The sequence below is a fragment of the Melanotaenia boesemani genome, chromosome 22, assembly GCF_017639745.1.
Source record: "Melanotaenia boesemani isolate fMelBoe1 chromosome 22, fMelBoe1.pri, whole genome shotgun sequence".
In the NCBI taxonomy this organism is placed as follows: domain Eukaryota; kingdom Metazoa; phylum Chordata; class Actinopteri; order Atheriniformes; family Melanotaeniidae; genus Melanotaenia; species Melanotaenia boesemani.
In genome coordinates, this window is record NC_055703.1 from 5967837 (window position 1) to 5990630 (window position 22794).

At 41.6% G+C, this 22794-nt stretch overlaps 1 protein-coding gene across 2 annotated transcripts; it reads right to left on the reverse strand.

Annotated features, from left to right (window-relative positions):
- Positions 1-192: 192 nt before the first annotated feature.
- On the reverse strand, positions 193-21449 carry znf395b (zinc finger protein 395b). Of its 2 annotated transcripts, none has more exons than XM_041976248.1 (10): positions 21336-21449; positions 19201-19363; positions 18546-18661; positions 18349-18461; positions 12544-12743; positions 12341-12441; positions 9036-9327; positions 1846-1941; positions 1398-1504; positions 193-1100 (listed from the first exon to the last, which is right to left on the reverse strand). In XM_041976248.1, the coding sequence occupies exons 2-10, from the start codon at positions 19315-19317 to the stop codon at positions 989-991; spliced, it is 1254 nt and encodes a 417-aa protein (XP_041832182.1). In that variant the 5' UTR covers positions 19318-19363; positions 21336-21449; the 3' UTR covers positions 193-988. The 2 variants fall into 2 exon arrangements, with proteins under 2 accessions (XP_041832182.1, XP_041832181.1); XM_041976247.1 differs by having other exon boundaries at positions 9036-9330.
- Positions 21450-22794: the final 1345 nt, after the last annotated feature.

Genomic DNA, 22794 nt, shown 5'->3' on the forward strand with positions numbered 1-22794 from the left:
TGTCTAAGTGTGCACATGCATGTGTGTGTGTTTCTCTGTGAAACTTAACACAGACAATGGATTTTGTGATTAGCGTTCCACATGTTTGACATCTCTACCATTGTTATGAGTCTTCATACAAAATGTGTACATAATAAAAATAACAATAAAATAGTTTGCTTATCCTTTCGTGGACTGTCGTGCAAAAAAAAAAAAAAAAAAGCATTGTAAACTCTCAGTGCTTTTTATTGTGTTTGACAATATATGTCCTTTAATACAAACTCGTTCCCCTAATGCTTGTCCCCACTGCCATGACTCCAAAGCTTCACGGATAAAACCATTAATACTGGTCGTATGCCAACATGTGGGCAGGAAGGAGACTAATTTCATGGAAGGAATTTGGTTGAGTCAAACCAAACGTAGCTTATTCTTGTGAGTTAATATTCCAACAAAGTGCAAAAAACATTTAAAAAAAAGACAACCCATTCTGCCCAGTACACGGGCTAAACAAGACGATACAAAAAAAAAAAAAAAAAAGTAGAAAATACTCATACATAACTCAAAATACACAATATAATGTACATCATAACCACTGTGTAACCACTGGAAGAGAAGACTTGAATAAAGAAAACAGCCAAGTAGCAGTCTAATACAGTGGAGCTACAGGGGCAGTAATATGACCTTTGGATAAAGTAGGAGAGTATTGTAGGCTTAGCACATCACATGGTCAAAGTCAGTCAACAGCACCATTGCAGACTTAAGTTTCCAGGATCAAAGATACAAAGATACACAAAAGTCCATTTGCATTCCTTGAGGAAAGAAATAAAAATTAATAAAAAAAACAAACAAACAAAAAAACCCCATAAAGATAACACGTAAAAGAACTTTTTCTTCATGGCTCACAGGCCCTGATTTATATTCTCTTTTTTGATAAAAGTCTCTATTCACACTCATCCATCTGTCCAGGTTTTACATTTTTTTGTCCTCTCAGGCTCTCTCGCCTTCATATCTAATCGGGGAAGCGCTGGCAGGCCTTTTTCCAGCGGCAGGCGGTGCACCACTGATCCTTACGCTCCACTCCGTACACCTTCCGGCACTTCTTGGCCTCCCCACGACCTTTCCTGAAACAAAATTAAAAAAAAAGACAATAAGGTTATAAGCGCTCCGTGTGAGCAATCTGCAAAAAGTAAGGTTCATAAAAGTATTAAAAATTCCTGTTTGAGCCAAAGAGATGTCATTTTTAATAGCAGGTCTGCAGAGTTTTCCACAGCTGCACTTTTACTGCTAACATGCTACAGTTTAGCAAATGTTAGCATGCAGAGGTGCATGACTTAGGCCGTAACCATGATTGTGTGGCATTTAGTTCAGATTGCTGCAGCGAGGCTGCAGACTCATGAGCTGTGTTTAAGTTTTAATACCTGAAGGAGCAGTGAGTGCGGGAGGGAGACGCACTCATCGGCTGCAGCTTGTTCTGCTGGAGCCATTGTTCCCCGACACTGACAGACCGGCAGCGAGGTTTCACCATCTGACGAGACAAGCACACATTAAATGCAGCAGCAGTGTGGGGAGGGAGACACAGAAAGTGTTGGTTTGCACATGTGTGAATGCACAATTGTAAGCGGTCGGTGTAATCTGTGTGAAGTGCTTGGTGGAAGCCTGAGTGCACTCTGAATTTCTTGGACACACATGTTAACTACATGACTTCCCTCTTTTCTGTGACAGCCAGCTTCTTCATGTGCTATCAAGGCTTTTTTCCTGATCTAATATGATCAGACAGAAACTTTTTTTAGGGGGACGATTCCACTTTTACCCAGTCCTCACTATTTGTACCAGCCGATACAGTAGAATAACAGGCAGAAGACCTACCGGAAGGTTACTGTGGCTGGAGACGGAGGCGGAAGGGGTCCAACCCTGGCTGCAAGGGCTTTTGGGGGCTGCAGATACCTGGACAGGACTACAGGCCTAAAGGAGGTAGAGAAGAGAAGACATGATGACGACAACAATTTAAGTTTTCCCCATTGTTTTAATTTTTTTTAAAACACTAGTCCAAACACATTTAGCCACAATTAAAAACCAAAAAACTGATTTTTGGAGCATTTTGTTCATTTAAAAAAAAATGTTCAACAGATAATTAGCTGAAGGAACTGGAACTACTACACAAAACTTCCCTAAGATAATGTGGTAAACCACATAAAATCATCTCAGCAGTTAAACATGGTGATGGCAGTGTCATGATGTGGGGATGTTTTTATGCGGGATTGCAGCAAAATCGCTAAAGTATTTTAGCAAACCACCCTTTCATCCCCACAAAGCCAGAGGATTAGCCTCCATGAAACCAACCATGTCTGAAGCCAGGTACCAAAGTGGATAGATTTGAGTCCTCTTCCGTCTGCGGTACGGTGCGCACAGCGAAGCCGCACAACTCGAGGATATGACGCAAATGTGATGAACACGCGTCGACTCCCAATCCACCCTTCCTCAAGTTTTTATGCTTTATAGTCAAGCATTTTTTAAAGAAGCAGCTCAACTTCATTTTTAGTCCAAAGAAATGTTTCTCTTTTGCTTCGCAGTGAATCCTCAGCTATATTCTATTCTCTGCTTCCGATGTGAACTTCCTGCAACACGCAGTGAGCCTTTATCTGCTCATGCGTTGTTTTGCTCTAGCTTAGGAGTGTTACTCTTTAGCGCCCTCCGCAGCCTGTAATATGTACTACAGCGGTGTCGTGGGGATGTTGAAGCCTTTCTACTAGTTTTTGCCACCGCTTTCACACCGTCTTCACACCTGAACCGGCTTCGGTGCCATGTGGACATAGCCTTAGTCTTGACCAGTAACGCATATACTGATAAACTTTTAAATAAATTAAAAGAAAGGGTAGCACATCTCAATATCCAAATGTTTATTCAGTTTTCACCACAAATAAATATACATTAATGCGTTTCAGCACAAAGCCTTTATTAGCAAGTCTGGCAAAGTCAATCACAACATAAATACAACCATTAAAAAGGTTATACAGGTGTCTGCTTCACCCAATCGGTCAATCAGTTGCAGGATCATCTAAAACTTTATGATCTTTATGAAAAATTCCAGTCTGGTTTTAGGCCGTGTCATAGCACTGAAACAGCCCTTCTTAGGGTGTGCAATGATTTATTTTTAGCTGCTGATACTGGAGCCTCTGCTGTTTTTAATCCTTCTTGACCTTACTGCGGCCTTTGATACGGTGGATCATGACATTCTTTTAATGCGCCTCCAACAGTCTGTAGGAATTAACGGTGTTGTACTCAAATGGTTTGAGTCATATTTAAAAAAGAGAAGTTTTTCAGTCCATCTTGGGCATTGCTCTTCTTCTGAGGCCCAACTTAGTTATGGGGTTCCTCAAGGCTCCATCCTAGGCCCTATTTTGTTTTCGTTATACTTGCTTCCCCTGGGATCTATTTTAAAAAAATATAGAGTCTCTTTTCACTGTTATGCCGGTGACATTCAGATCTATTTATCTTTTAAATCTGCAGAAGATCATTGTGTTAAAAATCTTCAACAGTGTTTGCAGGACGTTAAAATTTGGATGGAGAGAAATTTTCTGTGTATAAACAGCAAAAAAACAGAGGTCATTATTTTTGGTAAATCTGACCTGCTGGCAGGATGCAGCAGCGTTATTGGTACCCTGGACTTATTTATTCATTCTTTTATTAAAAACCTTGGTGTTTTATTTGATCCTAACCTTAAATTTGACAGGCAGGTTTGTGCAGTAGTCCAGTCTAGCTTTTATCAGCTGAGGCTTATCAGCAGAATTAAGCCTTACCTTCCCCGTGATGCCCTAGAAAGGGTTATTCACGCTTTCATTTTCTCTAGACTGGACTACTGCAACTCCCTTTATTCTGGGATTGATCAGTCTCTTCTGCGCCGTCTTCAGCTGATTCAAAACTCAGCTGCCCGCTTACTAACGGGGACTAGACGGCGGGAGCACATTACGCCAGTGCTGCGATCCCTTCACTGGCTGCCTGTTGCTTTTAGAATTTCTTTTAAACTCTTACTCTTGACTTTTAAATGTTTACATGGTCTAGCACCTCTTTATTTGTCCGAGTTGCTTCACCACCACCGTCCTGGTAGGGCACTGTGGTCGGAAAATTAATTCAGGTTAGTAGTCCCGAGGACTCGGTTAGTCACTCGGGGAGACAGAGCTTTTTCCGTGGTGGCTCCAAAACTCTATCTGTGAGGTCTGCCAAAGATTTGATTAATTTTAAATGTCTTTTGAAAACTTATCTCTTTACTTTAGCTTTTAACCCTGGAGAGCAGGATCATTAGGCTAGGTCTTTTAATTTAATTATATTTTTATCTGTCTGTTTTAATGTTTTAAACTGCTTGTTTTATTGTGATTTGATGTTTTATTTGTTGTCATTTTATCTGTACAGCACTTTGGGTACCCTGGGGTATGAGAAGGTGCTATAGAAATAAAGGCTGATTGATTGATTAATCGTTTCAGTCACATCACTCAGACCATTCCCAGTTCTATACCGCTCTTCTTTCAAATTTTAACACTGAAATGAATAAAGACTGAAATCATCATTAAGTCTAATTGTCATCATAGTATTGGGTATAAATATCCAGTACATCTCTCTTTGGATCACCTCCTCTAGTTGATGTTTCAACCAGAAAAAATCCACAAACTCTCAATGAGGACAGTGAGCCAGCAATTGCATAATCAGCGTTGCACGTGCCTGTGAAGCCACAACTTTACGCTTCATTCCTTTCCGCATTAACCACGCCCACCTCAAATGTTCGACCAATCACACAAAACTTCTCGTAGCCCCACAAGAAGAAAGTTCTGCTCAGCGGATGTGTTGCGAACTGTCTTCTCGTGGCCTCAAGAACAAGAAAAAAGTTCTCACTTCTTGCGGAGTATGTTACAGCCTTTAGCCAGGTTTTCTTTTTTCTTAGACTTTTTTGTTTTTTAAAAAAAACAACTCAAATGTGAGTGTGTGTTTGTTCTCTTTTGTTTTCATACAGAGATGTGCTCAAAGGGTTAAACCAGGTCAGGGGTGTGTATATGGATATCCTGATTACTTCATTTCACAATTAATTATATTGTATTTAACACCACGATTAATTAATTGTAAAGATTTCTCAATATTGTCACTTTCCATAACAGATTTAAGTCTGAACCATAACGGCTGATCAGTGAAACTTCCACATGGAACAAACCCGGAGTTGCATGGATTTATATAAATTAATTCATTCATTTGCCAGGGGCATGATCAGCAATGCATTGTCCTCAAAGGGAAACATGTCTGGTGCCAGGCTTTAGCAAAGCTGCTAATTTCCACCTGCAGACTTAAAAGTTAGATGTTAAACAACATCTGCACGTTGCTGCTTGTGTTAGACTGGAAAAGTAATTATGAAAAAGAATTTATTCCCTCCAAACAAGCGGATTAATTTATGCTTGTCACACTTTTTTGTTGCAGAAAAAAACAAAAATAAAGCATCGTTGTGTAGGACGGCTTGTCAGCCATGAAACAGTTGCTATGAAAGGAGGAAATACATCAAATATGTTTCACCACCTGCTTTTAATGCTAACCGTAAATGCTCTGTAGTTTAGTTAAATCAGGGGTGTTCAGCCGAGGAGGGCTGCTCTCCTGCAGGTTTTGGATGTTTCCTGCTGCAGCACAGCTGAATCAGATTGAGGGGTCAACATGTTTGGGCAGAACTTGACAACAAGCTGTTAAGGAAAGTGATTTCATTTGATCAGGGAGACTTGAGGACTGGAGCTGGACATCCTCGGATTAAAAGATGTTAAACTTAACGTAGCATTGAAATGAAATGTTATTGTGTTATTTGCAATTTTGTAATTATGTTTGATTCGGGTCGGTTTTACAACGTGGTGCATTCAGCAGAACTCACTGAACGTTACATCATACAAGTGAGAAAAAACAGAAATCCGTCTTTTTTACAGATAGTTTCGCTGTTCAAACAACCAGCTCAGCATGAGGTCTGGAGAAGAATCAGCATTTATTTACAGATATATGATCTTGTTTATTTTCTCTGTTCCAGTATTATTTACTTATTATTTACAAAGCAGGTGGTATTTCGTTGAAATGAGACTTCTTGGTTACTTTATTTTTATGTTGGCATCAAAAGATACTTACGACCTATAAGGAGTGATCGTGTGATTTATAGAGTTTAATTAAATCAACGCATAACTGATTTGTCTTAAAAGTTACACTCAAGTCGAGGTGATTGAGGATGGGAAGGAGTCCAGTGTTGGCAGCCATGATGAGTTCGGAAGGGCTCATGACTGATAAGAAAAGTTTTATGGATCTAAGTTCTTTCTTTTCTAATTAATAAGTCTAATCTATGACATACACCACCACTGTACAGGAGAGAAAACACAACTGCTACTACAACTTACCTCCCAACGCACAAATTCCCATAGCTGAAACAAAACAGTCCTCTCACATCATCTAAACAGCCAAATTGTTAAAAAATATAATCTATTTCAGGCTTGTTATTGCAACCGACTGCTGTAACAAACAGCTAAAATGCCAGACTTTTAATGATCGTTTCCTGTGTAGCTGCCCCCACTCCCCATTTCTCCTCCTGCAAAGCTCAACTCTGAACAAACAAGGCACAAGCTACACACCGAGATGGAGAGCACAGGAAAGAAATGTGCAGAACAAAACATAAGGCATGCACTGTGTTAACCATAGCTGCTAACAGTGAGATAGCCAAAGTCAGGAGGAAGAAAATGCCCATGTGAGTGCTGAGCTGTGGTCAGGCATTTCAAGGCGCCAGCAGACATCACACACACAGAAACGCTGCTTCTCCAGCAACACTGACCCACAAATCAACCCAACCTTTTCTACAGGCAGAACGCTCACTAGAATTCCTGCCTCGGTGGGGAAATTCAGGACAATTGAAGCGCAAAAGAGAAGACATTTTCTAAAAAGTTTAGAAGCTGAAAGTGGGCAATGGTGTGTATGCATCTAGTTCTAACCGCTGCACAGCTACACTGGAAGACATCAGACGGTGTTTTTCTGCCTTTTGCAGGCTGGTGAGAGTATAGTATTCTTGGGAGAGCGAGCAAGCCGCCAGCTTGCTCTCTCACTGCCACAAAGCATCCATTTACAGGCTCTGCGGTTCAGGGTAAATGCAGGTCACCAGTGAAATGTGCTGCTTTGTGATGCATAAACAACACTGTAGCTCACTGGCTCGTTAGAGCGGCTGTCTGCTGGGGGGTGCTGGGTGAGGAAGACCTCTGAAACATGAGACTAATGCCCCAACTGAACTACTCTATTTAAAAAAATAATCCATCTCTGGTTTTACTTACAATGACTTGAAATAAACTCAGTTTGGGAAAAATTTATATTTGGATTTACATACACTAAAATTGAATAATTTAAATCTTGTACAGTCTCCCTCTGAATAGTTTAAATCCCTAAAATTCTACCTTCTTCCACAAAACCTAAATTCTAGGAAACAAATGAAGTATTTACGGTAATACAGTTCTTTTCACTTTAACAGGTCCACATGAAGCTTAAAAAAAAGAAAAAAAAAAACTATATAATAGACAAAAATATTCTATGCGTCCACATAAAGAAAATGTTAATAAATCAAGTAATAAACAAATTTCTATGTAAAATCCTAGAAAGAAAGAAATCTTTATTGCTCACTAGTTACATTTTATTATGAGCAGAGGTCTATCCGTGTTGGCACACCTGGTCCTCCAGACAGCTGTAACCACTAGACTACCACCCCATATGGGATCATAGACTCTGTGCAGCAGCATCAAAAGGGTGCATGTGCAACCAGGGAGCAGAAAGCACAGAAAAGATGAATGCTCTACTTATATCAATAAATGGTAAATAAACGGTAAATGGTCTGTGTTTATATAGCGCTTTACTGTACCTTGAATGATACCTAAAGTGCACATTCACACACACCCACACACACACACACAGCTGCTATACAAGGTGCTCACCACGACCCATCAGGAGCAATATGGGGTTTGGTGTCTTGCTCAGGGACACTTCTACATGAGCTTGACAGGCCGAGGATCGAACCGGCAACCTTCAGGCTACAAGACGACCACACTACCCACTGAGCCATGGCAAAAATCCATCATCATAGATGAGTTAAAGTTTGGCTATACTTTGTAGAGTTAGGATCAAGGAATCTTGAATTAGGAATGGGCCATGTAAGGTAGATAGGGCTGCAGGGTGGTGAGGTGGTTAGCACCGCTGCATCACAGCAATAAGGTCACTGAAGTGGCAAGTCTTCACCTCAGCCTGAGTCTAGGATTTGGGCTGAATCCCATTTTTACCTATTAGCCCATCCCCTCTGTTTTGCACGTAAGGGGAGGGGCTATCTCGATTCTCTTTTAGATAAAGGGGAAGAGCGATGGGTGAAGGCCACACAATCTCCAAACAAAGACGGCCCGAGGCCGCACTTTAAACGAAGGCGTATGAAAAATTTCCAAACATACACTGAATACATCAGCAAAGATGGCGTCAGAAGGAAGGCAGGACACCCATAAATGTATATGCAGCATCAATAAGGATGTAAAAATGATTTTAAAATTGGTTCTCATCTTGTGCCCATTTATTTCCAGCCCCATCAAATGGTCAAAAATGCCAACTTATTGTTAACCACTAATTAATAACATTAATTAACATTTAATGTTAGTTTGCTAAAGCTGCTAATGTTCCTCAGCATAGCCTTCTGAGTGTGTATTATAACATTATACAAAGTCTCCTTTCATTTTTTGGTCTTATTGAAGACAAGCACAAAAATATGCCCACAGCCCAGCAATTGAAGTGATACGGCATCTTTGTTTGTTGCCATTTGGTTGTCATGGATACTTGCAGCTTTGTCTGATGACATATAACGGTGACGTAGAGGTATCTAATTTCCTAGGGGAATGTTTTCCCCCCTACTTTAAAAACACATGTTAAACCTTAAACTCAGTAAACGTGATGGACAGGTTGCAATTTACACTCAAACTACAACTTTTGTTTTAAAACACCTAAAAAAAACACATTTTTCTTGCCAATGTTGCTGCACCCACCTGATAGAGATGCTCAGAATGGATCTGCCAGAAGCTGCTGGGGGCCGACTGGCTGAGTGGACTGGGCCTGATTGGGCCAGGCCCGGAGCTTGAGTTGGACCTGGGCCTAGGGGCCAGAGGGATCTGGAGCTCTGAACCTGGAGGGGAACCACAAGAGGCCCAGCCGGGATGAGTGGAGGAGGCCTGGCCCAGAGCCTGCTGGACTGGAGCTGCAGTAGAACTGGTCTCCACGGTTTCACAGCAGATCTTGGTGTAGTAGAAGTCCTCCTCCCTCTGGGACTGATCTGATCCACTGCTGTGTGTGTGGTAGGGACAGCCCAGTGGTTGCACAGAGAAAAAAGTGAATTATGTGTTTGGAGTGTCACTGAAAGCAGCACTCACTGCAGCCTAGATTTAAGATCTTGCATTCCCTCTTCAAGTCAGAGCTCTTCCACCATCTGAAAATTTTATTTCCTTCTTGTTTTTTTAATGTTGTTTTGCAGCTGAGAAATGTTCTTAAAGGCTAAACTGTCTGGTTTCTACTCCACTTCAGACTGGAAAGTGGTCAAACAATGTACACGCAACCAGACTGGTGTACATCATCACATACTAGTGGTGACCAGTGGATCAAATCCACAACTCAAGACCTGATTAAAATACTTTATTTTTGGCGCACCATTAAAACTGCATAATCTGGAGGGGACTACAAGCTGATCTTTCAGTTAACAAGCAATAATGTTTGGTACATAAATCTTAATACCTCGGTACGACACTAAATAATATATAAAGCTGGGCTAAAAAAATCTGCTCAGATGTGTAAGCTGATTGGTTAATTCTTTAAACATGTATAGCTGATATACAGTCCTATAAAAAGGAAGTACACCCTCTTCTGATTCTGTCCTCACCAGGTCATTAAACAAGGAAAATATGCCCTCAAATGAACAACACATTAGTGGGAATTACTGGAATTAACTGGTTTCTGTATGACATCAGAGTTTCACGTCATTGTGGAGGGATTTTGGTCGACTTCTTTACAACTTTGTTTCAGTTCATTGAGATTTGTAGAACTGGTTTATCGACACCTCTCTGAAAGTCCCATCACAGGATTTCAGTCAGGTTGAGGTCTGGACTTGGAATCATTTCAACACCTTGATTATTTTCTTTCTCAGTCACTCTGTCGTAGATCTGCTGCTGTGTTTGGGGTCTTTGTCCTGTTACATGACCCAGTTTCAGCCAAGATTTAGCTGTCAGATGACCTCACATTTAACTCTAGAATACTGGTTTACAGAGGCGTTCATGGTTCGCTCAGTGACTATAAGGTGTCCAGATCCTGTGGTTGCAGAACAAGCCCAGATCATCATCCTTCCACCACCATGCTTGACAGCTGGTATGAGGTGTTTGTGTTGATATAATGTGTTTGGCTTCCACCAAATGTGATGTTATGTATTACCATCAAACATCTCCACCCTGGTCTGATCTGGCAAAAGGATGTTTTGTGGTTTGTTCAGTTGCAGCTTTGCAAACCTAAGCTGTGACATTGCTTTCTTTTTGGAAAGAAGCTTTCTCCTAGTAATCTATCCTAACAAGCCATGCCCTCTGTGTCTATTTGTACTGTCATGAGTTTTAACATTCAACATGCTAACTGAAGCCTCTAGAGTCTGAGGACACTTTTCACACTGGTGCTGTTTGGTGCAGTGTGAACGTTCATTCGAACTCTGGTGCAGACCAGAGAATCAGGGGTCTCAGTTCACATGTAAGTGAAGTTTTCTTGCAGAGTGGAAACAAACGAAGCATCTAGAGGTGATGTCTGGCTGCTTCTCCTGCTGCTCATACAGGAGTCTTGTGAAAGCTGTGTTAGGTTTAAACATCAAAGTTAAACCTGAAAGGCTGCATTACTTTATTACTGTTCTAATGTTTACCTGCTGGGAATAAGCCATTATCAGTCCGGGCCAATCAACTAGCCAAATTTTCTTCTTTTTTCTCCTTGGTCAGTGGTTGTTTTCAGGGAATATCACCTTAGTTCTTACTACTGTGTGATGTTCTTCAGATGCTTTGTTCCACTTGAGTAAAGTTCAGTGTGAAAGCAAACCAAACCAAAGGAAGGTGCTAAATTGGTTCCACGTTCCCCAGACAGTCCTGGTGTGAATGTACCATGAGATGTATCTCTGAGGTTTTTTTTTTTTCAGTTTTTCTGACCTTGGAGTGAACTGGCTTGGGCATCAACTCAACTGGCAGCTTCCCCGATTGTTTTCCACTCCACATAGTTTGGAAATAAGAGTTATAACCCATCTTTCCTCTTTGACTTTGTGTTAACACACCTGAATGCTGCAGAACAGCAAGTTGACTAAACTTGCGATGTTATAGAGGAGATCACTGAATCTACTGCATTTCATCAGCATCACCTGGCTGCTTTTCACCCTCCTAACTCCTATGTAGGCAGTAAGGCTGTACTTAGTTTGTCACACATTGCATTTAAATTTTGGCTTAGTTTTTGTTAACATAATGATATAATAGGGCAAAATTTGTTGTTCATCTGAAGTTGTATCAGAATCATAAGAGTATGAACTTACTTTTTCACACATCAGCCATCTTCTGGAGCTTATCACAGAATATATGTATATTTCCCTGAAAATTTAATATGTATGCTCTGTAGGACAGCATATCTTAGCTCAAATGAGCTCATATGTAATTGCTGGGACCTCTTCGAATTAGCACACATTACAATAAATATAATCTGGAGGCACCAAGATGATCAAACTGAGAAAAAAGATGGTGCAAAATGAAAGATATGGCACAGAAGATCACCAAAATGAGACACAATCAAACTGAGACATAAAAATGGCCATAATAAAGAAACAGAATGCTTATAAATAAGTGCCATACCACCTGACAGATACAAAGTATTTAAAAGCAAGACAAGAGGATGTACAAAACAACCAGAACTGGACAGGGATTGTGTATATGGGATCAAAAAATTATAAAGAGACGCTATAGGACCAGAGGTAAAATAAAAGGATGCAAAAACACCTACAAGATACAAAAATGGAAACACAAAACAAACTCAAACTAAATCTTCGTGGCTTTTAGTCTTGGTGTTTTTATTTCTGGTTGGAAGTGAGGGGAGCATTCTCACCCTAGAGGTAAAGGGATTAGAGGGCAGGGCCCATCTTTAAAGATGAAAACTGATGCTCCCTCTTTCCCTCAGTTATTTAGTCCCTGATTTAACAAAAAGGTGCTTTTTAGACAAAACAGTTCTACTGTCATCCATCCTTCAAAAAATTAAACTGACTGTACATGAGGTCAAAACATTGAAGGAGTCAGCTTACCCCAGATGCATCACACGGATGTGTCTTTTAATCCCAACTGAAGATGTAAGCACTTTGCCACAACTGGGCCACAGACACTTATACACACTTCTGAAAGAACTCTGTGGGGAGGGGACAGAAAACACAGAGAGGTGATGAGTCTCCCGCTTCCACATTCGAGGCTTCTGAGGCAGCAGTTTTCATCCACACAAACAGACATCTACCTTTAGCTTTTTGGCAGTCTGCTCCTCTCCCTGCTCCCGCTCCATGTGCAGGCCTTCATCAGGACTGCTGTCTATCTCAGTGATAGAGGGCGAGGGGGTGGGGCTCCCGTTGCCGTGGTCCCAGCTCCAGTAGCCGCTGCTGCCACTGTCTGAGAGCTCGCCGCCACCGCTCTCCATGTCAACCGATGATGATGAGCCAGCTAGAGGAAGGTGAATCACATCCACAGTTTAGCTTTCAGAAACTGAAATCTCACATAGTGTCTGCCACAGAGCTGCACTAAGCCAAATCCGACACTCTGCTCCGCTTTGAGATGGAAGTAGCTGCAGTGTGTTTGGGACTCAGCTGCCTGCTGCTTCCTCTGTGCATCCCACAGAGAACAGCAGGTTTCACGCACTGCTGCCAAACTTATGACCTGGATCTATTTTCAAAGACAGCTTTACCATGACTGCAGCTCTTTTTTTTTTTTTTATCTCTCCTTTCCAGCATCATAGCAAGCAAAATGATAATCTGGCTGCTGTATCGTGCTGAACAAATTTGCTATGCCAAGAGGAGGCCTATGGGTAAGGCTCCTCTTGATAATCTGATTCATTTATTTATTTATTTACTTTGAATCACAGAATCTATGTAATCTTGCTGGACCTGACCGGAGGGGACAGAAAAAGATGGAAAATAACAAAAAGTTGCAAAAGGGAAAGAAGAAAGGAGACAAAAACATCACAGACAGAAGGAAATGACCGTTCAATCCACACCATCACCAGACTGTTACACTTGTACATGAACACACCAGAAATGTCCTACAACTTTAAAAAAAAACAAAACACACACACACACACACACACAAAACAAGCAAAAACAAACAAAGCTGCTAGTCATTAAGAGTTTTTAAATAATAACCAAATCAAAAAGACATCATGAAAGTAGCATAACAGCGACCAGATACTAACTCACAGGAAAAATAAAAAAAAAAAATTATCTCTTAGTATAAAAACCCACTGGACAACTCAGTGACTGTGTCAGCATGCAGAGCATGAGGAATAAGAAGTAGTGATCAGTGATGAAGAGTGGTGAGTGAGATTGTGCAAATGCGACCTCGCCTCCACGGAGGCCAGAGGCAGCACAGGGTAGCCCAGAGACCCGGGCCCTCAGCAGCAGCCCCGGAGCACTAACCCAAGCTACCCCACCACGAAGACGACTCCAGCCCCACCCGAAGGGCAGCAGAGGAGAGCCCCAGCAAGAGCCCCCCATGGTCTTGGGGCACAAGTCCCAGTGGGCCAAGATGGACAGCCGCCGGCCCCGCCAGGGACCGGCCACCCAGGGCAGCCCAAGCGAAGGACCCAGGGCCCCAGGAGCCCAGAGGCTGCTGCCCCACCCCCCCAAAGGCAGAGGGCCCGCAACATGCCTAGGAGGACCAGGCCCCCCCGATGTTCCAGCCGCACACCCCGGGAACCAGGGTGCCTCCCCCCCCCATATCTGCACCCCATATAACCCCACACTCACACCCTCCCCTGTGCTGTACCCACAAGCACTCACCATCACACAATCCCGTCACACATAACCCACCCACCATGCCCCGTGGGGGACACCCCAGGTGGACCAGAGGACAGCGAGCCCCAAGCAACCCCATCCCCCCTCCCTCCCCCCAAGCAAACTTCCCTCTGGATGTTGAGCCTCTAGTGGCATCAGGCACCACCGCTCCCAAGGAGGTCCCCCAGGGCAAGACAGGCCAGGAGGGGCTGCCCCCCCCCCCCCGACCGGGCCATACAGGGGGACTGCAGCTCTTTTTACTTACTTTTTACTCAGTTCCCAGCTAACTGCAATTTTCTTTACTGCACTGATAATAACAACAATCTATTTTTACTCGGGCGAATGGGTTAACTGCTAATTGCAGATGTCAAATTTTTCTTTTAGAACTACATCAGAACGGAGTAAATCCAAAGTAGCAAAAAGTAAGAAAATTAGTGTTTGTTTTTTTAACAATGCTCTTTGGTATTAAGTCTGATTCTGTTAGAAAGTTTATTTCCCCTTTAAATGGAGCTATGTTTTTAAAGAAAATGCATTAATGAGATGAGCAGGAGAGTTGCGTTTGTGGGTTGTACCAATGAAAAAACACTGGCCACATCTTCTCTGCCAAACTGCTGATTCTGCTATCGACTCTGGTTTGGTGTCGTTTACTGGACTGGATGATTGAAGTCTGAACAAATAAGTCATACTGGCAATTTAATAGTTTCTTCATTTAACAAACGCAAGCTTCAATGTCATGTTGAAGAACCAAACACACCCCCAACATCCTGGTACCTCATCCTCAGCTGTGGGATGGCATCCCATTCTTCTACCAGCATCTGTCACCGGTTAGCCACTCTGGTACCAACAGTACACCCAATCCTACGAGTGTCGAGTTCACAGTGAAAAAGTGAGCAGGTTATTTCACCCTCTCCACACCCGAATTCTGGAGGTGTTTGTGGGGGCAAGCTTTGTCATCTTGGAAGATATAGTTCAGTCCCAGACTGTGGATATTTGATCACTACTGGTTGCAGAATTTCACCTCCACATCTCTCTGCATTGAGATTTCCTCCAATATTGACAAGCCTTGTTTTTCCAGTGAGGGAGGTGCCGTCCCACACTGTGCAGCAATCAGCATAATGTTCTCCACGTCTTCTCCACACTTTGACCCTATAATCCCATCTGACCCCTGTAGCAGGATCAATGCTCGTAGCTGCTGATAATCAGACACCAGATTAGCAGCACCTGGGAAGCTCAAAACAAGAGTCAATAGTAGAATCAGCTGTTTGTTATTGGCAGTGAAGATTTAGTAAGTTTTTCATGGGTGCAACCCACATACTCAACTCATCACACAAATGCATTTTCCTTACAAATGTGGCTCCATTTAAAAGGAAAACAAGGTGTTTAACTCAACTGGTTGAGCAGCTGCCCCAAGCAGCTCCTCAACACAGTCATCCCAGGTTTGATTTCCGGCTTGGGGCCCTTGGCATGTCATTCCCTGCTCTCTCTGACCCCCTTTCCAGCCAAACAACTGTCGATTAAAAGCCACTAGAGCCAAATACATAAATAAATAAAAGAGCAATGAACAGGCTTTCTAACAGTACATGATTTATTGCTAACAATTATCGTTACAAAAAAAAAAAAAAAAAATCAGCCAAACACTCATTTCCTTACTTTTTGTGCCTAAGCTAACTATCAGTGCCTGTAAATCATAAAATGAATGAAAGATGAGAAAGAGTAATAAAAACACATTATGTGATTTTATTGACTACACAGCTAAAAAAGGTAAATACTGTCATTTTTAGTGCCCGTCCCTGTGGCTCACCTAGCCACAGGGACGGGCACCGTCGTGTGCACCGTGTACAAAATGTGGAGAAGTTGAGTCTTTGAGGCAGCGACCCAGTTTCCATTTGGTCCTGGGCCTTTTGCTGCATGTCATCCCCTTTCCTCTGTCTCCGCTTTCCTGCTGCTCACTAACTGTCACTATCGAATAGAGGCAAAGAAAACAAACTATAAAAAGAAAGAAAAAATGGGCCATAATTCTTAAAAACTTGAGTATGTACAGACTGTTTTTGGACCTTTAAAATAACACAAGTAAGAAGTGGAACACACAGTCAGGCTCTGGCCTAAAGCTTCATGAAGATTGGATTTAACTGTTTGTTTGGTCGCTGTTGTAATACTATTACAAAACATTTAAGCATACAAAACCAGCTGGGACTCTAAAATCTCTATATTTTCTGAGAAGAAACTGTTAAAAGGAGCATGTTGTAACTAATTAAGTAAACTTGCAAAAGATCAGTAACATGACTGGGAATGAAAAGAGCACCTCAGAGAGGCAGAGTCTCTCGGGAGTAAAGATGGACAGAGGTTCATGAGATTTGTAAACAATGCTATTCTGTTTTTATTTACATATTTCGGCCACTTTAATAGGTACTTATTCAATTTCAATCACATGGAAGCAGCTCACTGCATTAAGTCATGTAGACGTGGTGAAGACGACTTTCAGAAGTTCAAACTGAGCATCACAATCAGGAAGAAAGGAGATTTAAGTGACTTTAAACATGTCAAGGTCGTTGTCTGAGTATTTCAGAAACTGCTGATCTACTGGGATTTAAACACACAACCATCTCTAGGGTTTACACAAAATGGTCTGAAGACCAGAAAATATCCAGTAAGCAGCAGTTGTCTGGACCAGAATGTCTGGTTGATGTCAGAGGTCAGAGACTGGTTGGAGATGACAGAAAGACAACAGGAGGTCCAATAAGCACTGGTTCCAACCAAGATCTGCAGAACAGCATCTCTGAACACACAACACATCCAACCTTGAAGCAGATGGGCTACAGCAGCAGAAGACCACACCGGGTGCCTCCTGTCAGCTATAAACAGGAAACTGTGGCTACAATTCACACACGTCATTACATGTTGCTGACCATGTCCATCCCTTTATGACCACAGTGGAGCATCTTCTGATGCTACTTCCAGCAGGATAATGCACCATGTCACAAAGCTCAGATCATCTCCACCTGCTTTCTAGAACATGACAATGAGTTCACTGGACTCCAACGGCCTCCACAGTCACCAGATCTCAGTCCAGTAGAGCAGCTTTGGGATGTGGTGGAACGGGAGATTCTCATCATGGATGCAGCCGACAAACCTGCAGCAACTGTGTGATGCTGTCATGTCAATATGGAGAAAACCTCTGAGGAATGTTTCCTACACCTTGTTGAATCTATGACACCAAGAATGAAGGCTGTTCTAAAAGAAAAATGGGGTCCAACATGGTCCTAGTAAGATGGATCTGAGAATTGTTTTTAAAAGGTTTCTGCTTTGTGAGTTAATTTGATATTATATTTATGAAATTTTAAGACCTAGTAAGAGCACAATAATTTTCTTTTCAAGATCTTATAAAAAGAAGTGATGGTTAAAGGTTTAAGTCCTGAGCTGAGATCTTGGCACCGAGTGGCAAAGGGAACATAATGCAGGGTCATTAATCGGAATAAGCTTTGTAACATAAAAGGAGAATATAAATGGCTAAATATCCTATTTGCAACTCATGTTATCATTTCCAGAATAATTATTTTGAAAATGATTAGCACTCAAAATGCTGCAGTCCACAGGAAAGCCTTGTCTTTGAAATGACCAAATTCACAATCCAATCAAACACCTGGTCCTTGGAGACCCCAGTTTCGGCCCCAACCCCTGCAGGCAGAATAATGGGGGCCCAAATAATATTAGCAGAGTGTTTCGTTTTTTTTAACTTTAATTCAATGTATTCATCATTTGCAACACATCGAAAGTGGGCAGAGTTAAAAAGCCCACGGCTCATCAATGACAGACTGCTCCTTAGAAGACTGCTAAACCTTTTCACAGATAAACGAAAACGATGTTCTGGAGAACATGTAGCTCATTCATACATGTACTTCACAGCTGGTTTTATTTCTTTTGAAGCAACTGGAAATTGTGAAGAACATTTTCTTGCCCCTCCTAAAGATGTTTGCATCCATCGTTTATAATTATCTATGAAAGCCTTTTGGTTTAGTTCCTTGTAAGGTTAGTTAGACACCATGAAAACCATCTTTGATGATTTATCTGGACCAAAAATCCATTAATTGAACAAGTTAATAACATTTTAAGCTGCAGATTTACCAATTAAATTAATTGTGACCTCTTGACCAATTAAAAAGAAGGAATCCCTTTAAACAGGGATTACCAGCAACTCAAGCTTTATTTTTAGTTTTTAAAATGATCATAAATTAAATAACTTTTCACAGTTTCATATTTGATACAAATGAACTGGGTCAGACCTGGTCCAGGATCAGTCTGTGGGGGGCTTTGGACCACAGGGCTGCAGGACAGACTGGTCAGAACCATGGCCGCCATGATCTCATCCATCTCCACTGACTCTGGACTCCTGAAGCTGAAGACAAAGACGAACCAAATATAATTTAACTCTGTTTTATAGAGAGACGGCTGTAACACAACGAGCTGCAGCATCTCCCACCTGTAGGGAGCCTCTCCTGTAGCCGTGGCTGTCATGTTTTGTCTCTGAGCGGCGAGGCTGCCCCAGATCATGGTCTTGCTCTTGTGAGGCCCACAGTCTTTGAGCGCTTTCTCTGCCTGGACACAGAGACAGGCGACGGCAACTTCAAGTAAGAGAAAGTTTACTGACTTGTTCTGCTTCACTTCAACATCAATGTTATTCCCAGTAGATCAGGATGAATCATGAACAGGATCCGTCTGTGTTTAGGCCTTATTTGGGTTAAGCTGTTTACATGAGACTTTGATACCCTCCGCCTGAGCTTTGCTGTTGCCACGTATAAAGCAGCTAAGAGAATATTTCCTGTCCATCTGTGGCATCCTGCCTGCAGACGGCACAACCTGCCAGTGAAACAGAACGAAAAAGAAGCTGCTGCCAGCATCGGATCAGGCACCGTGTTACATCTAACGGAGAAGTAAGGGGCCTAAACTTTGTCCCCTTTTTAGTTATGTTTTTTTTAATTTGCACAAAACAACTAAAGGAAAACCACCAGAAGGAAACAGATGCTTTAATCAAAGTGAAACTGAATTTATATGATTATACAAGAAAGAATTTTATCTGGGAATAAACAAATTACTGAAAACTAAACTGGTAAAGTCTCATCCCTCAGCCAGCTCACCAGATTCTGCTGCACGTCAGGCCTGTTGCTGCTGCTCGTTGTAGAGACGGCGTCCTGTCGTCCCAACGAGCAGCCTGTCTCTGCTCCAGCTCTGTCCCCTGGTCCCATAGCTGCCATGGTGCCGCTGCACACAGTGAGGGGGACCCAGCAGTGTCACACTTGCCTGCAGAAAAAGACACCAACATGAGATAAAAAGTAGCCTAGCACATCAGTTTTTAGGAGATTAATATTATGTAAAACTACTCCACAAACAGCCTTATGCAACTTGTTGGAATATCTGCACGCCTTCCCTCTTGAAAGCATTAAAAAAATGAGGATAAAGATAAAAATGCACCGAATGAATAATGAAAAAATATGTTGATCTGAACAGACGGCAGCTTTGCAGACAAGTGATTGTTGGCAAACACTCGTGCACTCATACCATCTTGACAGCCCAGAGGAACAACACCACAGGAGGTTTGGAAATTATTGGAGGAATCGAGGGTAAAAACAAATCTGAGTGGATTTAGATAGCGGCCAAACGGAATACTGATGTAGGTTTGTTGTCTTCGGAGGTAAACACATGACTGATAGCACATGCCACAGACGTAATCTGACATCTGAGTGGGCCTGTCGCCTGTAGAGGTAAAATGTGGGAGATGCTGTATTCATCACTTAGAGAAATAATCCTGAATAAATACTTCAAAGCTCAAATCAAGGCCTCTGCAGCAGTGAAGATACATAATTAACTATGTTCCTAAAGTTGAATGGTGCTTTTAGCCCTCTAAGCAAATAAAGTAAGTTTTTTGCAAGAATCACATAGCTGATCAAAACATGTTCATAACAGATAGAGGATATTCAGAAATTACATTCATCTTTTTATTTATTTATTTTTGTATTTTATCCAAGATTCTAAGTACATTTAAGTGCCACCAGGGTTCATCTATTACAATTCAGGGAAAATGAAGGACATGTTTTTGTCATAATTTTAAGGTAAAATTAAATGAAAAATATCAAAGGATGTGTTTAATCATTTCAGTCCTAAATATTCAGATTAGTTGCTCTCAGTATTTGTGCGTCAATTATTATAACAGTAGAAAATCTAAGAAAAACTGGGTTAACCTGACAAAACACAATGACTAAACCGTTGAGTTAACATACATCACTTTTTAAATTATACGTTTTAAACAACATACATATTATTTTAGGTAGTATATTATCGACACCAACGGCTTTATTTCATTTTTATAACCCAGTTCACTCAAATCCATTGGTTTTACACAGATGCTGTAATTGGTTACTCTTTTAAAATCTACTACGACCTGCAAAGAACGAAAAAAGTTCAACTCTCCTATTCCTTTCCCCGTCTCCAAATGCAGCACAAAGCCCGATTTTCCCCCACCTTTAAACCAATCAGAATCGAGTATTGGTAGTAAACAAGCGCCACAGTGTGGGTGTAACGCCGTTGCTGATTGGCTGAGCTCTGCTTCTTCAGACACACACCCCCTTTCTAACAACGTGTTCAGGCACGAGTTTCGCCGGGAGGGACTGAGCTGGACGACGGAATATGGCTGAAAATAACTCGATTTTTTTTTTTTTTTTAAAGAAAACACAAAGTAATAACAGAAAAGGGCGAATTGTAATCAAATCACACCAGACAATGCAGATACAACGATGGAATTGCGGTATATGGGAAAAGTATTACAACACAACACAAGCTCAAAAATAACGTCATCTCCGAGCTCATGTAGTATGGGAGAAGATGCGATATACTGTAGGTCATATTTTAAATGCCTAATCAAGGTTCACACATAATTATAGCCGGGTTTCTTTTATTTAATGTACAAGATGATTGAGCCTGAAATGAGGTACTTAGAAAATTAAACAAAAATACATATTAAAAAATACATGCAAAGTTGGATTCCGTTTGATACCTGAATTATATTACGTGTTTCGGTTAAATTACCCTTAAGTCAGTTTCATCATTCCCCAAGTACCTCCACTGATCTCCACCCGGCAACGCAGATTGAGATCAGGAGGAACACCCCCGCTCCCTCCCCCTACCACACCGCCATGAAGGAAACTGTGTTTTTACCGTCTTTCCTGCAACACAAACCCGCCTCCGATTGGGTTGAAAAATATTTTTCTTTACTTACTCTGTCCGTGTGGACCTGTGGTCCTGCCTGTCCGGTCCGAGTTTGCAGCAGCGGGTCGTGGCTGCTTGGCTGTCCCGCCGGTCGCCGGCTCTACAGTCTGCCGGAGGAAAAAGGGGGTTGGTCGGATACGCGCCTACGTGTGTCTGCTTGGTGGACCAATGCCGGGGGTGACAGCTGGGCAAAGCGCAGAGATATCAGCCTACGGCGCGCCGTGCACAAAAGGATGATGTAGGTGAGGGGTTACCAGAGCAGCAGCAGCATCCACTGTCTGCCTGTCTGTATGTCTGTCTGTCTGAAGCATACGCAAATCTGTCTGTTGGTTCAGCTGATCTGTTTTAATCACATCAACATCCGGCGTGTATTCAGTTAAAAACATAAATAAATAACATCCAAATAGTACCTTTTGAATAAATAGTTATCTTCTCAGCATTTTTAAAAGATGTCATTGGTTACAAATTCCAGTTTTCATGTCAAAAATGTTCATACATTTGTCAGTAATGGCTCAAATAATCATGCATATGTAGCCTATATGCATATTTATGTGAATTTTATATGCAGTCAAGTTATTAATCCAATTTAGGGGAAGAGCTTTAATTTAAATTTCATTAAAAAGCACACAGATCAGCAGTTCGATCCCTTCAAGCACCATTTACTGTTTCATTTAGAAAGAAAACAGCCTAAAAACCAACAAAACAGCTGACACCGTTGCATTCAGGATATCAACCCCCAACATCACATGATGAATTGCCTGCATATGAAACACGACTTGCATGTGTGTTGCAGAGCGCATGCCTGTGTGTGTTTGTTTCTGTGTTTGAGAGGCCGGATTAGTGTCGGCTGTCTGCACCCTCTCCACCAGACATCCAGTCAGCAGGGATTTCAGGGTCTGAGCACCAACACAGCCAGAGAGAGTAACCCAGGCCTAGTCCCAATCTGATTCCTAAACCAGACAGAATTCCTTCCATGCTTACATTTCATCCATTAATGACACTGTGGTGCATCAACAGATAGCTGGTTGTAGCCTGCACTAGACAGATTGAGACTAATGAATAATAAAAAGATTACAGAGCAGGAAGCTATACCTAGTAAACATTTACAGCAGTGACAGTATTTCAACAAGACAAAACTAGCAGTTGTAGCATACAAGTATGAAAGGTTTTAGTAGTTGTCAGTAGGAAAATATTGGAGTCATTTTCAGTAGGTGATAGTCATGTAAAAGAGAAAGCTTATCATTTTTATTGTAATATTTTACATAACTAATGACATTGCAAGGAAATTATTGTGCTTTTACTAGGTCTTAAAATATGATAAATACAGTATCAAATCAAGTCATAAAGCAGAAACCTTTTGAAAAACAATTCTCAGATCCATCTTACTAGTGCCAGATTAAAGGCATTTTTCCTTCAGAACTGCCTTAATTCTTGGTGTCATAGATTCAAAAAGGCAGTGGAAACCTTTC

Bases quoted from the DNA above. Each gene is read 5' to 3' on its own strand.
- znf395b (XM_041976247.1), bottom strand. From the start codon at position 19,317: ATGGCAGCTATGGGACCAGGGGACAGAGCTGGAGCAGAGACAGGCTGC. The intron at 9,331-12,340 runs GTAAGCTGACTC...CCACACACACAG, and splicing joins ATCCGTGTGATGCATCTGGG to CAGTGGATCAGATCAGTCCC. The intron at 1,505-1,845 runs GTAGGTCTTCTG...TTGTCTCGTCAG, and splicing joins CCAGCCACAGTAACCTTCCG to ATGGTGAAACCTCGCTGCCG.